This window comes from Chaetodon auriga, chromosome 13, assembly GCF_051107435.1.
Source record: "Chaetodon auriga isolate fChaAug3 chromosome 13, fChaAug3.hap1, whole genome shotgun sequence".
NCBI lineage: Eukaryota > Metazoa > Chordata > Actinopteri > Chaetodontiformes > Chaetodontidae > Chaetodon > Chaetodon auriga.
The window spans coordinates 11,682,732-11,699,312 of record NC_135086.1 but is presented as its reverse complement, the minus strand read 5'-3'; the positions used below and the strand labels follow the sequence as shown (position 1 = coordinate 11,699,312).

General features: G+C 44.2%; 1 protein-coding gene across 1 annotated transcript in view; it reads right to left on the bottom strand.

Annotated features, from left to right (window-relative positions):
* myo10l3 (myosin X, like 3) overlaps window positions 1–16,581 on the bottom strand; it is a 55,901-nt gene that overhangs the window by 14,445 nt on the left and 24,875 nt on the right. The window contains exons 5-21 of the mRNA XM_076746802.1: window positions 16,424–16,558; window positions 15,766–15,890; window positions 15,640–15,653; window positions 15,450–15,534; window positions 15,044–15,150; window positions 14,638–14,767; window positions 13,366–13,484; window positions 10,880–11,026; window positions 10,341–10,441; window positions 9,929–9,995; window positions 9,204–9,296; window positions 8,243–8,311; window positions 5,901–5,983; window positions 5,703–5,811; window positions 4,434–4,514; window positions 2,489–2,613; window positions 2,134–2,248 (exon numbers count right to left, since the gene is read on the bottom strand). Of these exons, the coding sequence (XP_076602917.1) occupies window positions 2,134–2,248; window positions 2,489–2,613; window positions 4,434–4,514; window positions 5,703–5,811; window positions 5,901–5,983; window positions 8,243–8,311; window positions 9,204–9,296; window positions 9,929–9,995; window positions 10,341–10,441; window positions 10,880–11,026; window positions 13,366–13,484; window positions 14,638–14,767; window positions 15,044–15,150; window positions 15,450–15,534; window positions 15,640–15,653; window positions 15,766–15,890; window positions 16,424–16,558 (1,705 nt within the window). The remainder of the gene's footprint in view (window positions 1–2,133; window positions 2,249–2,488; window positions 2,614–4,433; window positions 4,515–5,702; window positions 5,812–5,900; window positions 5,984–8,242; window positions 8,312–9,203; window positions 9,297–9,928; window positions 9,996–10,340; window positions 10,442–10,879; window positions 11,027–13,365; window positions 13,485–14,637; window positions 14,768–15,043; window positions 15,151–15,449; window positions 15,535–15,639; window positions 15,654–15,765; window positions 15,891–16,423; window positions 16,559–16,581) is intronic.

The following is a 16,581-nucleotide window of genomic DNA, read 5'->3' as shown; positions in this document are numbered from 1 at the left end:
GAGACCTTTGAGTGACTGTGTGTGTGTTTGTGTCCCAGATGTTCCACTAATCAAAGGATCCCACAGCTGCGGCCCTGCCTGCCTCTGGAAAGTCTGTGAGAGGAGGAAGCTTCCACTTCGTCCACATCCTTCCCTCGTCTGTAAAACAAATGGCTCGCAAACGTACGTACACACACACACACACACACACACACACAATCCGTGCAACGTCACACAAGCCCCTAATTCTGGGCACACACTTCCTCTGCACACAATCAGCACGTATATAATTACACACAGATTGTTTCTCCAAAGGAAATGTAGCCCCCTTCTGTCTCTCAGCCCCCTTCCCACAACCCACACTACATTTCCCTGAGCCCAAAAATATGACACTGCTGTCAAAAACACACAAAATCTGACACAGATTCGGCCGGACTGAATTTGAAACAGTGCTCTCCTTTCTCCTTCTCCTTCTATGTAAGTATAAAACACATGATATACACATACTCCTTATATATACAGTGTAAAGTGGAGCAATCATCAGCAGAGTCAGCCAGAGGTCAAAGAGCGGACCCTGGACGCATAAAAAAGTTGAACCCACGCACAGGAAAAATGATTTCTCTCTCTGAACTCAGTAATACACTCTGACTCCAGACAAACTGTGTGCATGTGTGACAACTTTAATATACACAGGCATGTGCACATTAGTGGTTATGCACCAGTTATATGTTTATTATGAACCAACATGTGGTTCACATCAAACATTTTTGGTCTCGACGTATATTTCAGCATGCCATGTGTGCAGCTGATGCTATTCATAGTGTGCCAGCCAAACAGGGCATTACAACAAAACTGTCCAAAAGGGAACCAACAAATTTGAAACGTCTCAGTGATCTAACGGCCGCCGGAGGAACCACAACTTAGAGCAGGATGTAACAGTGGGACAAATGTGGATTTAGTGACAAGCTGATATTTAAGAAAGCCCATAAAACTGTTTTATTTATATCCCCTCTCTGCTGCTGCAACTTTGCTGAGTTCAACATGAAGCAACGAGGTTTTGCTGTCGGATCAAACAAATCATTAAAGGTTAATCATTCAATGAGAGTGCAGAGACAAACGAGAGGGCTTTGTGAGGGTTAGTAGATGATTGTTTGAAATTAAGAGGCAGCGAGAGCAGAGAGGCGCAGAGAGGGGAAAGATAAGAATCAGAAGAGCTGCAACAGATTTTTCTAAAGACGAATGCATGAGATGTGGCTTTCCTCTAACCTCTGCAACGCTTCATCACCGCCTCCAAATCGCTCGCCGGGAGTTTAGTTTATTAAATCGGTGAGTGTCAAGAGGCTAACACTCTTCCAGCTACAATAAAGCTGCCTCAGGATTACTGTAAGCCCACGCGCTGGGCTGCAGTTACAGTAACAGTTGTTGGTGTCAGGGTTTTTAGGAGTAGCCATGTAACTGTGTGGTTGTCAACAGGAGAGCAGTAGATTGACCACAACCGGCCAGAAAAATCTTTGGGACATGAGTCACAGCTGGGGCCGTCCAAACTGTGGCACACATTAACAGCTCGGGAATGACAGCAGCTTGACTTCTTGAGAAAGAGTCATTCCCAGAAGACACCAGACTGAACCAGTATATCATGATTTCCTGCGGACTCATCGTCCGTATCCCGCACATTTAGAAAAATATGAGAAAAACAGTGATTTCTGAGTTGTTGGGCATGTTTTGAACGGCATGTAGGTGATTGATTGGTGAGTCCATTTTAGTAGAAAACATAGAGTGACATTTCACCTGATCCCTCAGCCCAGTTTGTACTTGTACTGACACTGTGGGGACAAAACATGTTCACACAGCTGCATTATGGGAACTCCTCTTCCATTCTGGAGACAGAAAGCAGGTCCGCACAAAGCAAAACCTAAAAACTCAGGGTTAAAACTTTGTTTTTGGATAATGTTAGGGATAAGCTTGAAAGTTATGTTAAGGGTTGGGGCTAGGATGGGGCAGCGGTTATGGTTACTGTGAGTATCCAGGGCATGAATATAAGTCATGCTAAAGTGACTCCTGAGTGACAAAAACAAGCTTGGGCATGTGTGTGGGAGTTTGCTTTTGTGTGTGTGTGTGTGTGTGTGTGTGTGTGTGTGTGTGTTTGTGCTCCACCTTTGTCTTCCCCAGTTGCCACTCTTTCTTGGCTTTGTCATGAAGTGTGAGAAGCTCTGAGCAGCTCTGCTTCTCATCGTCTGAGTGGATTTTGCTCTTCAGGATCATCTTGTACCTGTGGAAAAACACACACACACACACACACACACGCACGCACGCGCGCACACACACACACACACACACACACACACACCGAAACACATTTAGATAAACTTAAAGGCAGAAGACAAAATTCCTTATTTGGGATTTCAGCACACAAGAGGTTGATTTCTTTTATTTGGCTGGTCTGTTTTTTTCCATTGTGTAACATGATTCAACCTTGACGTGTACAGTATTGGTTTGGTATTTTGCTGACCTGCTGTAGAAGTCCTTAAAAGTTCGACGGACAGGGAATCCAGCCCTGCGGATCTTGACAGTTTCCAGCATGCCAGAGTATCTCAGCTGGTTCAGGACCACATCAGGATCAAACTGGTTGGCCTTCTGTAGATGACAAACAACAAAACAACATGAAAACGACAAGCACCAAAACGTCTACTAACACTAAAAGCTCTATCTTTGCTCGACAATGTCATTTTCCAGCAGCAGCTATGCATTGAAAGTTGACCTGCATAAATGCTTTACTCAGCACAATTGATGTTTTGGTGATTATCTGTTGGAAGCTATGGGGCAGCTAAACACTGCAGGCAAATACAATCCTCCAATGTTGAGCCCACACACCTAATTCAAAAGATCTTACTGCTGAGTCAAGTTAAACTTGAACTAAAAAGTAAATTACCATGGTGAGCGCTATCATTTTACATTAACAATCAGGTTACTGAAGAGAAAACACACGCCATCAGAGAGAAACCTGAACAGTGTCGGGCAAGACCTTGCCAACCAGGCAGACCTTTCTTTCTGGAATAATCAGCTGCATTGTTCACAGCTCTGTGTCACCAGTGATCCTCAGGCCCTGCTTATCAGAAAGATCTGTGATGCCTGCCGCCTCACACCTCTACACAGGCTGTCCAATCGCACAGGGGGACCACGCGAAGGCCATTGTCACCCAGAGGACACACGACACTGGATAAGCCTCGCACAGGACCGCAGCATTCCCAAAATGTGTCAGTCTAATTACAGGCTAATGCTACTATGCATGGAAACACACACACTTGGATACAAAAGGCACTTGTACGCTTGCACGTGTTCATGGTCGTAATTAAACACACACACATAAAGGTGTATCCCCCTCGGAGCTCTGAACTCTGCTCTTTAACAGAGGATTTAGGCAGCTGAAAGAGGTACGGCATGTGGACTTGTTTGAATGAAAACAAGCCGACCCTTCCCTCCATGACATGTTTTCCAAGGAGAGTGTGTGCATGCAAATCACACGAATACACTGCGCGTGTGTGAGTGCATGCGTGCAATCCCGTGAGGATCGTGCGCGCGATCCTGTCATTCTGCAGGATTTACAGAAATGCAGCTTGTTCCATCTCAACCAACCGAGGCCAGGTGAGCGAATGTGAGGCAGAACCGGTGAGAGAGAGAGAGAGATGGAGAAAAGGCGACAGGTAGAGAGAAAGAAGACGAGAGGAAGATGGTGCAGTTTCCATGGTGATAAGTAAGCAAGAAGGTGGGGAATGACGCATCAGGAGTGGGAGGTAAGGAGACAATCACCACACTGTGCACTTTAATAAGTAACAGTAGCAGAAAGAGTGTCACTAGATTACAGAGCAGCCGATTCACTCTCTCACACAGAGAGCTCCAACTATCCAAAATCCAATAAATTTGGATAAGTGCAGATTTTGAAAGGGTTTGCAGATATGTGCTTAAGATTAGCGGAGGAAAGGAGGCCTAGTAAATAAACGTCCCGCTGGCTGCACCTCAGCCACAGCACTGGAGTCTTATCTTGGCATTCCACTGATGCAGCCAGATCAGCAGAGCATCAGCCAAGCCGCTGCAGCTGGAGTGGCCAGCAGTGACCTCTGACCTCTGGTAAAGGGGATAAAGTGGTAGGAATGTGCTGGTACACAGGCCTTTTATGTGAGGAGTGAGAGTCTTTGCACCAAAGCAGGCGCGCAGCATCAGTTTATTACTCGTGAAAATTTGCAGCAAAAACAAAAAGAATAGTTCCTTTTCAAGTGGAACATGTCTATGACTTTGTGGTAATGAGACTAAATATTAGCTCTGAGAAATGGGAGCTATGAATAGCACCAAGGAGGTTTAACTTTGCAGGCGCTGACCTTGACAAGACCTGGCAGGGCTTTCTGACATTTCTTTTTCTTTTTTTGTTTCTTTGGTGCAATGAAATTTGCATGACCTACCTTGTCCATGTTTGGTTTGATGCAGCGTACAAAAAAGGGGTTGGAGGCACTTAGTGTGGCCATCAGGGAATGAAGAGAGTCCTGAAACACATCAGCAACAAGAGGATTAAGATCAAGACAGCAGAGACGCTGGCTCTTCAGCCCAAATATATTCCTTAACGTCTACTTATCTATTCATGCTTCTCACCTTGCGGTCAAATGCAAGAAAAGTCAAGAAAAGTTGAAATCTGAAGCCACACGCTATTAGTTGTTCAGTACTTTGCCTGCTGTGTGTGTGTGTGTTTGTGTTTGTGTGTGTTTTTCATTTGTTTTAAGAAAATAAGACTTTCAGGACTCAAACACAGACACAAATTACTTTCACAATTTGTAAGGGAATTAAAAACTAGAATACTTCTCTCTAAAATCTAGTGAAGTCAAATCATAAAGTAGCAGAAAATAGAAATACTCAAGTAAAGTAACATCATGCTCATGTGTGTTTAGTACCACCACAGCTACATGATCCATTGTAGAAGACTTCAACCAACCCTGCTTAAGCTTAAGTTAAAGTACCAATAAAACAATGTACAAATACTGAAACTGAGAATGTCAGATACATTAAAGTGTGCAGCATCTGAAAAGCATTGTGAACAAAATGTTTCAAACCATGCAGATTAAATGCAGCTTGTTACTTTCCGTCTCTTACAGGGTTTTGTCTGTATTTACCTTAACACACCCACACACAGGCACTTAACACACACTCCGAGGACCCTTGAACCTCGCAGGCTATGTCAGCCTTGCTCTCCTCGCTGCCTCAGACAGTCTGTCTCCAGCGAGGCCTGGCCTGGCAGAGCCGAGCGTGATTGGCCCCTGGTTGGCCCCTCTCTGCCCAGCCATCAACCCTAATCCCCTGGCTTTAGAAACTGTAAGCCAGGGCAGCCTGCCAAATCCTCCCCTGCTCCTTCTCTCCACACTGCAGTAAGGACAGGCTAAGCTAAGCCCTCCACTGCACCCCCTCCACCGCCACAACCACATATTTCATACATCCCATCACCCATCAGATCAAATACACTGACTGCATTCTCCTTCTCCCTCCGTCTCTCCATGATTTCTGTCCTCTTTTTTCTCTGTGCCCCCGCGCTCACACTCATCACACCCAGGGAAAGAGCCAAATGTTAAGGGTTAAGTGATCATCATATGCAGCGGCACATGGGAGACAATTCAACGTCTGTGTGAGGGCACAATCTTACAATCTGGGATCAGATGGTTAGATCATGGAAGCTTCAGCCTCACCCTGAACTGAGAGCTGACGGTGGGCTTGCGTCGGGCCGTGCCCATCTTTAGGGTCTCATCTCCGTTTCTGCTGCCGACGCGCTCGAAGAGGTCGTAGATGAAGTCGAGTCTGCAGGCACACGGTGCAGAGCGGGTGAAAACGTGCATGTGAACTGAATCATACAGGTGTGTGTTATGTCCAGAGTGTGACATGCTTACCTGCTGTCTTTGAGAATAAACAAGATGTCGTCTCTGAAGGTGTCTCTGTTCTTCTCCAGGATCCCACGCACGTCGTAAAGCACCTACAGCACCAGAGAGAAGAGCAGATAGAATAAGACTTCATTCATGTTACAGCAATACAAGAAAGAACAAATTATCTAAAATAAGAAATACAACAAAATAAGAAATGAGGGAAACTACATATGATTTGTGCATTCTGCAAATATACATGAGCAGAAGTAATGAACTTGCAATTTGCCTCAGAGGGATTTGCAGCATTATCCAAATATAATCCAGGCTTATCAAATATTCTATTAAGCAACAGAACATGTCCAGCTGTAAAAGTCAGTGGTTAATATCATTTGAGCTGAATATATAATAAAGACATAAAGGTAGTACACAGCGACACCTATTTACAGTTGGGTTTTTGTTGTCTGGGAATCATGATGCATAACCACAGAGATATCTGCTATTGTAATGTAAAGGAGGATATAAAGTATTGATTCAAATTGGACTGAAAGATAATGAACCTCGAGTTCATTATCAGATGGCTTTGTGAGGGCAGTGTTTGCTGACTCACAGGTGGAGATGAGAAGTGAAAGTGAAATCAAAGGAAAATGAAATATGTTAAGTCAGACATGTTTATGATTTTTTACAGTGAAGGTGTCATCATAGACTCTTAATTTAAATGCTTAGAGACTGCATGTCAACCCAGCATGGAAATAAAGCTAATTCTTCCATATTTACATGCACTCTTTTTATCTTCTGAGGCTCATTATCCAGACTGGGTGATCAATGTTTTCAGAACATTTGCACATATGTGCACACAGTGTGACACCAGTGGGGACTATAGATGTGTGTTTGAGTGCTCGGTGTGAACAAAGGCGAGGAGGGGGCGGGCCTCTTCGTGTTCTGCAGTGCGCCTGTGTGTAAATTCAGTCACCTGTTGAGTTCCGTTCAGCCTTCGTCTTAGCAACACAGCATTCCTCCGCTCGCCCTGACCCACAGTAATGCACTCTGAGGTTTTGTTTGTGTGTGTATGGGTGTCTGCCCGCGTGTGTGCCTCTGTGTCACGAAAATAAAATTGCATATGAACTATCTTACGCTGGAAAATGCGTAGAAATAATATTAAAATATATACTTTAATCTCATCATAAGCCCATTTGTGTGCATGTGTGTGTGTGTGAGCTTGTGTTCACAGCTGTGTGTGTATACTAGAGTCCAATAACAACCCCCCATCCCCCATTCCCAAGCTTTGAGGCTCACGGGGAGCCATGAGATCCAAACTTGACGACACATGTATTTATAAATCACAGACACACTAATTACACTCCATTCCTCTGTCATTGGAAGAAAGACTCACACAAAAGGCTCTCTGTGCCTGACAGTTTCAGGGTCGGTTAACTAGGATGCACAGAAATGAGTTTATCAAGAGGAAAGATGCAGAGTTTGAACACAAGTGCACTAATCATGCAAGCGGTAAACGCTGAATCCACGGAAACAAAATTCAGTCCATCTGCAATGCTGCGTTTGCAAAGTAAGGAATAAATTTCAGATTTCACCTGAGCTCACAAAGCGTGTTTCTTTGATTGTTGTTTGAGTTTACGTCTGACGGGGAGAGACTTCATTTCAATCGACTTCACTTCCCTGGCACCACATGGATAATCAAATCTATGGGAGGATGCTACTATTTCTCTCCCTGAACTCTCGGCAGCGTTTCAGATAACACAAGGAGCTTTCAGAGAGGTGACTAAACTCTCCAGAGAGGCACACTGGAGAGAGAGAGAGAGAGAGAGAGAGAGAGAGAGAGAGAGAGAGAGGGAGAGAGAGAGAGAGAGAGAGAGAGAGAGAACAACTGGCTGGCCTGCCTGTCCTCTCTGGTCATTACCATAGACATCCATGCCAGGCTTGTGACTGTGCTGCCACATTCACACTGAAGAGACCTTGTCTGAGGCTGGCTTCATGAGGCCATTCTTTATCAAGGCGAATCTCTCTGCTCCCCCCCCCGACACATCCCATCCCTCCTGCCCTGTCCACTCTCTCCATTTGTGCATCTTCCCCTCATGTCTTTCGCCTTTCTCTACACTTCCGTCAGGAGTAATCTCTGCCATCGTGTCAGCCAAGGAAGGGGAGGATGACGGTGCTGCCGTTTTCTCCTGACTCAGGGAAAAAGATAGCGGAGGAGGGGCGCGGCATCAACATCCTGTAGCAGATTTTGGCAAAGACGATCCTGCAATCCATCCAACAACTACCTCACTTCCCCAACCTTTCACTCATGGAAGAAGGTGAACCCGGCTTGGCTCTATATCTGTGTGTGTTTGTGTTGGCATGTTGTTAATTACCTCTCCAGCATAGTGCTTGATGCCAAACTGGTGGTCGTTCACTCTTGGCTTCACATAATATGGGTTTGTCTGAGGAGAAAGGACAAAGAGAGCGCTGACTGAAATGCCGTTCGTGTCCTCTTAGTTAGGACTAATCGAATTAAACACACAAGCAGGTTTTATATTGAATCCTCCAGGAGTTCAGAGGGCAGCTGAGAGGTCAGTAGCACATCTCAGGCTGCAGCTGATGAATACTGTCATTACTTCTACTTAATTTACAGTCCTGTTTGGTAAGGTTGCTCTGTTCGAGTTGTTTCTGTATCTGCTGATTTGACTAAATATCAAAAACAATTCAACTAAATCACATTTGAGAAGCTGAAACATTTTCCTCAAATAAATGATGATTCATAATTCATTAGGATTAGTTTTCTGTCAATCAACTACTGAAATAATCAACTAATGATGTTGGCTCTAAACATATCCCAGCCACTCTCTCTCACTCCTTCGACCGTGACCTTAAAACTCAGCGCATGCTTCACCGTGAAGGCAGACACCTCAGAGAGAGGTCAGGCAGTTCTCACTTCGTGACCCTCCTGTTTTTTCCATCAGCCATAGAAAACCCTGCTGGGTTTTCTGAGGACACTCTTTTTTCCTGCGCACAATGCTGATCAGGCCTGGAGAATGGCTGATCACATTTCAGCATTGTTGTGTTTGCATGTGAGAGCGGCTCGGGGGCGTGTACAAGTGGCGCACAGACAGACGTTCAGTGCTGCACCAGAGGCAACAGGAGGGAGGTTTAACTCTTTGAGGCTGTCTGAGCTGGTGGGCGGTGAAGGCATTTCTTCAGCTGGGGTTAAGGAGCTTTGGTGGAGGGATATAGGTCATTTTTATGTCTTTGTGAGGGGCTGCCTGGGAGGGATATGGTATGTATGCACTGCTGCATGTGTGAAAGATGTTTTCATGTGTGTGCGTGTGGACTCACTGCGTGTCGGCTGTGTAGTTTCTCCAGAAGGGTGTAGTCCGTGCCTTTGGGGAAGCGACTCTCCTCATTGATAAGAGCCAACATGCCCAGTTTCTAAAGGGGAGACAGACAAGAGGAGCAGAGAGGGTGAAACACACCACAGTCATGATGGAACTAGTTATAATCCCATTGGGCCACATCTGGCAGCTTTTATTATAACAATGCATCCAGGAAACAGCATAGTAATTCATTCAATTTTCTCTTTTATGTAGAAAAAGAGGGTTCACTGAGCAGGCACGATGTTTGGCAACACCTTACTTCACATTTCTGAAGCTACACACTGTCGTGCTTAAACAGGAGGGATCACAGGAATAGTGGGGATAAAATGTTTATAGTTTAGTTTTTCTTCTTCCTCTGAACTTTTCACATTTGTGATTTTGACCCAGAAACCTTTGAGACACAAGCCCTGAACCTCTGCAGGAGCTCAGTTTTAACCATCATTATAACGACGGTGATACAATAACACCAAGTGTCTTCATGCTTCACTTCAACCATACCTCCAACCGCTGGCTGGTGTACATTACTGTGCATACAACATGCAAAATGAGACTGTATAATAATAGAGTGGGAGATGGAGGTCAATGTAAGCACAGCGTGGTGTCTGGGTCGGCACGCTCTGGCTGGCGGTTAGCGGCTGATCCTCGTTGTGACATTGCTCTCTCGGGGTCTGACTGACTGTCTGTTACCTTTTCTATGAGATCCAGACACTCTGCGTTATCCATCCAGTCTATGGCCTCCCACTGGATCCCCTCCCTGTGAGGACAAAGACACACACACACACCATGTATATGCACAAATATAAACAACAAGGAAGATACAATGGCTGTATTGTCCTGCATGGACATGTGATGAAATGAGCCATGTCCAAGCTCCTGGCCCATTTTACAAGAAAACAACTGTCTGGGGGAGAAACTGAGCCAATTGCAAACCTCTGGCAGTTTGCCTGCATTGCCATGAGGAGGCCGACCCCCATCCCCAGCCCTATCTGTCTCCAGCACATGAAAAGTCTTGTTTTACTTGCAATGCATCCACCAGCATACGGGCCTAAACTCTAGAAATGTATGTCTCTAGCTGTTTACACATATTAGACATCTTTACCTGTTGTACTCCAGCTGCTCCAGTGAGAAGATGTGCTTGTTGAAATACTCCTGGAGTTTCTCGTTGGCGTAGTTGATGTTAAACTGTTCAAACCGGTTCACCTGCAGGACGGAAGAACATGTTTTCAAAACCATCAGTTTTATAGCTTAACGATCCTCTTCAGACATGTTTTAAGACTTCCAAGATCCGTGAGCATGCAAATGTGTTTCCATAAAAAGTTTGACTACTAAACAAGATGTCTGTGTGTGTTTAAGTCAGATTTGAGGTGAGCACAGGGGATGTTTGCAGTGAACAGATTTGACTGATGGCGACCAAACAAGCCAAATGTTGCCAAATCCTATTATTGAAGTATCTGATGGACATGTTTGTAAAGCTGGTGCACACAAGCAGAAAAAGAAAATACTCAAATCTCTCATGTGGAATACGTTTAAACTAAAACTCTCTCTTTACTCATGACGGGAAGCTGAGTGAGAAGTTTCGAGTAAGGATTTCGATTTTCTTGCTGAATGAAGCTTAAAACAGGACGAGTGAACTTTCACCTCAAAGTTCTCAAAGCCGAAGATGTCGAGGATGCCGATGGACTTGAAGTTGTCTTTCCCTTTGATCTTCTGGTTGATCCTCATTATAATCCAGGAGAAGCACTGGGAATAAAGAGCCATGGAAACTGAGTCTCGCGAGTCCACAGCCTGCAAAAATCAGGACAGAAGAGAAAAGTTAGCCTGGATACCAAGTCAGGCATGAAAAACAAGCAAGAGGAAACTTTGCAGACTGTACACTCAAAACAACATACAACATGTCACCATATACACTTCATCAGTTCGATCTGATGGTGGTTGAAGCTGTTAAAAACACACCATGTTCGATTGTTTGACTGATGGGGTGTGTGAGGCCTCTATAAAACAAATAGCGGTTTGGAGACAAAGGTGTGTTATGTCAGCGTCTGTCTGCAGGCAGCAGGTAAGACAATGTGTGTTTTCACAACAGACAGCATTGTTTATCGCCTGCATATCTTCAGAGTGACGCACCGCAGGCGGCATTTATTGTACTTCAAGAATCCAGGGAAAACAAAGGCAAATCAAAGTAATGTATAAATGTGCATTCGGAGAGGATTGTCTCGACTTTTTCAAATCCCGCACGAGGAAATGACACCTACGCTGTTTCTTCTCACCTCCCACAGAGGCAGAAAAGCCCTAATGATGGAGTATTTCTACTCTATGGTATGTTATACTTCTACTCCACAGTGAACTGTGTTACTTTTTAATTTACTACATTTACTTTTCAGAGTAAGACTTTACAGAGAAAAGCATAATAGATATGATAGAATAATATGTGAGAAAAATGCTCTGACTATTTATTTTGTAAAATAAGTACTTTATTTTGATACTACAGTACATTTTGCTAATAATACCTGTGTACTTTTACTTCAGTAGTATTTTGAATGCAGGCTTTTGTTCGTGATGGAGTGTTTTTACATGTATTGGTTCCCTCACTTAAATAAAGGATATGAATACTTCTTCCACCCCATACACTATTTATAATGGGAACATTTTTAAAATAATATCTTGCCTATACTGTGCATATATGTATATGGATTTTTTATGTATTTTAACCTGTTGGGATTACCAGACAAGTGGGATTTTTATTCATATGTGCTATGATTGAAAACTTCCAAGGCAATTGAACTGTAAACCTCATCTTTGGAGCCCACATGGATGAGAAGTCCTAGAGAGCCTGAGGATCATGGAAAGTATGAACATCTAACAGATCCATCTGAGCAGCTCATTCTGCTGAGGAAGACCATTTAAGTGTGTTTCGAACTGTCATAACTGCAGACTCTGCTTCTCTGTGATTGGCGAGGTAAATGTCAAACAAAAGATAAAATCTATTTCTAATCACCATTTGACCGAGCTCTGGTTTTCTCCAGCTGCCGTGAAGTCGGCCTTTGTGGCCAGACACCATCCGTGTACGCATACGAAAAGCCTGAGCTTGCCAGCTACACTTCCTCCACAGGCATTGTGCTTGAATTGAAAACAAAACAAGAGAGTCGGTGGTGTGTACTGTATTTGGGGCAACAATGCTCCTGGGCTTTTGAGTAATCCATCATGCCCCGTCACCTCTTGCAACTAGCGGGTGTGAACTGAGTGCTGGTGGCTCCAGGATCTCCGTCACAGGGGTGAGAAGAATGGCTGTTTGTCCAGGATGGGGGTGGGGGGGCGGAGGGGCTAGCACAGGCAGTTGCGGGGTGGGTGACCCCTGGCCGCTGTGAGAAGAAGCCATTCTTAGTGACTCCAGGGCTGGAATAATGAACTCTATTAAGAGACAAGCTGCTTCAAAGGCCAGGCAGAACAAGCAGCAGCAGGGTGACAGCACAGGGTCTTTGTCTGGTGATGAAAAGCTTTCTTGTGACTTTCGTGTCCCTGTGATAATAGCAAAAGGTCCATTCTGCATATTGGCTGATATTTATGCGTATGAGTGGGCCCGAGGCTTGAGCACAGCCAAAAAGGACTGTGTCATGCGTCAGAATGTGCTTGTGGCACATGGTGAAAAGGATAACACACGCAGATAAAGACTTGTGAAACATTCACATTAATTACAGCGTGGACATTTCAAGCCCAGAGAGACACGGGTGAATTATTACGCCAACGTCTTGGTGAGGAGAAGACTCTCACTTCACCCTCAGTCATTGGCTCTATTGTGCTTTTGACTCAGATCACTATCATGATGGCTTTATTGTGCCAGGAATCTGGCAGACAAAAAGCAGGAAATGGCTGGGAGTCACGCAAGGGATCTGGAGAGGCATGTGGGGGAGAGTGCTGGGAGAAAGGCTGTGTGTGTCACCAGGACTGGGGGGAGATGAGTGAGGACAGGGGGGAACAAACAGACATCTACTGTATGTTTCAGTGTCTTAAATGCAAGAAAAACCTCTGAAGAATCCCTGAAATCTGGGAGGAGATGTTTCAGGATTGTTCTGTGTGATTCCTATAAGGAGCAGTGGAGGAGGAGGTTGGCTTGGATGTGTTGTTACCTGCTCCACGGTGAGAGGCGAGCAGATCTCCTCTCCTCTGAGGATCATGGAGCGCTGGGTCAACACCTCCGACAGCTGGAAGGAGTCCAGGCCGAGCAGCTCGCTGACGTTACTGACCACTGAAACACACACACACATGCATTCGCTGTAGTGTTTGTACAACTGATGCCGAAGGCAGACGGCTCAGGTGACTCTTATTGATGTCAAACAACAGATGTGACATATAGACCGCGATCCTGTACAGCCTATAGGAAACTCTACTCTGTGTGGTGGGGCTGTAGTACTCTGCAGGCACTGTAGTTCACTGGTTCTTTGGAAAAGAGGTCAGACACAGCGAACAAAGGAGCCTTGAGCTCATGTTACAGCCTGTTCAGTCTGCTGTCTGCTGGTGCAATGTCAATCAAACTCAGGGGCATGAGGAATACTCCACAGTGGTCCAACATCAGCAGGGAGATAAGAGAGCTTTCTTCAGCGAATTCAAGCAGAAACAACAAGTCATTTTAACTGCACCTTGCTTTTCCGCTTACACCCTGAAGAGAGCATTAAAGAATGATAAAATACTTACTTCCACTGTTTGATAAACATCACATACATTCAGTATCTGCTTGGTCCAACACTTAAAGCTGTTGTCTGCAGCTTTTTCTATTGCTGATATGTCTAAAAATCTAAGCAAACTGACTAGAATGTAAAATAGTAAAAGTAGTGATGACAGCTTCACCAAAGAGCCCCCGAGGTTAAAAAGGCTGGTTGTATCTTTGGTTCCAAAATAGTAATCTGTTTGGTAAGCACTGCGCTCTGATGATTAAAAATACTTTGGTTTTTCCAAGGTAAGGAGTCATTTCTCTGGCACTTTGATTTAAGCATCTGTCATTTCCAAATCATTTCCTAATGACTCCCTGGGAAGTGCCCCAGAAACAACTATGTTATTTGTGTATTCCTTGAAAGAACTGATCCATTTAAACTAGAGTTAATATTAATTCATCTCTTATTTAACACAGAAAACTTCCATACATACCCAGTTGTAGGCTTTCCTGTTCATCGTCACAAAAACACTCTGTACAGATTGAGCACTGCCTCCATTTTACCGATAATTAGTCCCACATTACACAGCTCCTTATAGAAAACTTCCAATGAAATAATTAAGTTAAAACATTCCCAGAACCTCATGTGTTTTACATTTGTGTGTCCTTCAGTTTCAGTGTGGTACAGATTGAGAACTCTGTCAGGATCGATCAATCTGTAACTTGTTATTCGCTTAATTCCTTCTCGTACCGCCTTTAGAAGTGATCTGAGCGCCGCCAGCAGTCATGAACTCGATGTTGCCCATCTGGAGGACAGCAGACAGCAACTTGAACACGTCTCTGATCTCCTCCTCGGTGAATTCCATCACTTTCAGGGCCTCCTGCAAAGTCAGACAACATGTCACTACAAGGACACGTTCGAGACGTGACAGCAGTTAAACCTAATTCTGTTTCTCCTTGGAGCTATAAAACACTTGTATGAACAGAATTCAGAACGTGCCTCCAAAGCGAACATGACACATTCAAATAACATCTTTCCCAATCAGTCTGTTTTCTCATGTTTCCTAGAAGTCTAGTTTCTGTCTGGTGAAGAGGTGTTCCACTCATCTTAAAGGGTTATGGCGCCCTCTGGGGGTGAAACACATCACTACACTTACCATCACACTGTCAAAGAGCTGCTTGTCATCCAGACTGCTGTCCTGCACGCAGCCTGACTGGCTCAGGTAGTGATACGCCTCAGGACCCTCAGACAGGAAGTACATGTCTGCAACACACAGACATGTATCAGTACATTTTTCTTAAACATGCAGAACATTTAGTCATTACATGGATTCAGAGATGGCTGGAGAGACAAAATCAACAATCACACATTAATTTGCCCGTTTGTTCAAATTATGGGTTTGTTTTTTACATCGATTTGATTGATTTTCTGAGATTCGCTGTCTGCCTTTAAATTATATATGACTATGTATATTAGCATTTCATTTAAAGCTGCAGGAAGTAGATATTTTTCTAATTCTGATATTTAGTCTTCAGTCACTTGCACACTCTGTAAAAACGGACCTCTGTGGTCTTTGTCGGCCCCTGCCAGCAGAGAGTAGAAGATGTGGTAGTTTCTTTCTCCGGGATTCTGTCGAACCACACGGTTCTTGGAGAGAGAAGAAAATGTCAAAATGTTGCTGATGGCGATGCTTTTACGTATCGATTAAATCAAATAATTCACTCGCTGAGCCCTGCTGTTGCACAGACTTACCTTTTCCAGTAAATCTGATGATTGAAAGTCAAGGAAAACAAACTCACAGTGAATACGTCCTCTGAGACAGACACTATGGACATCTGACTTCTCTACGGTAAATACAGGTGAACCGCTGAAGGATACAGTCAATGATGCAGCCTCCCTGAATGTTTCCGTTCTGGGAGAAGTGGAGCTGGATAAACTTCCCGAAGCGACTGGAGTTATTGTTGTACACGGTCTTAGCGTTCCCGAAGGCTTCCATGATGGGACTGCAGACAGAGGAAACACAACCAAACAAATCAAACCTCAACTAAAGGGGCTTTCTTAAACATATCTGTCCATCACTCTGAACTCTGATCCAGATGTTGATCCAGATGTAGAGATTCCCGTGTCATTGACCACTAACCAAACAAACCGTTCTTGTTATTTCCTTAAATTCTACAGTTTTTGATTGAAATCTTTGTGACTCATGACGGTAAAAATTGTATTTTAGAGTAGCACGATGCATTACAACAAGCTCACAGATATGACAGGATTCAACTCAGCTTACTACTAAAACCAATATGCAAACAAAATGCATAAAAATAAACAAACTACGGTAATCATGAAAGATAAGTTGATGACAAAATATACCTTAAAGTGCCAAAACTTTATGACTTATGAGTCAGATAACCTAAACATATTAACATATGCAAAACACCAAATAAATATAACAAACAAATAACAACAGAAAGCATGTAAATAGCAGGAGTTGATTCTTGAATAAACCTCTTCTGCATAAACAGACTTGAGGTTCAGGTACCTGCTCTGGACGAGGGCCTGCTCCACCCTGGTGGTCCTCTCTGACAGAGGAGTACCTGCAGAGTTTTGACTCATCACTGAGAGGAACTTCAGCAGCAGTTTGGTGCTCTCCGTCTTCCCGGCACCGCTCTCCCCACTGAAGACACAAAGACAGGAGGG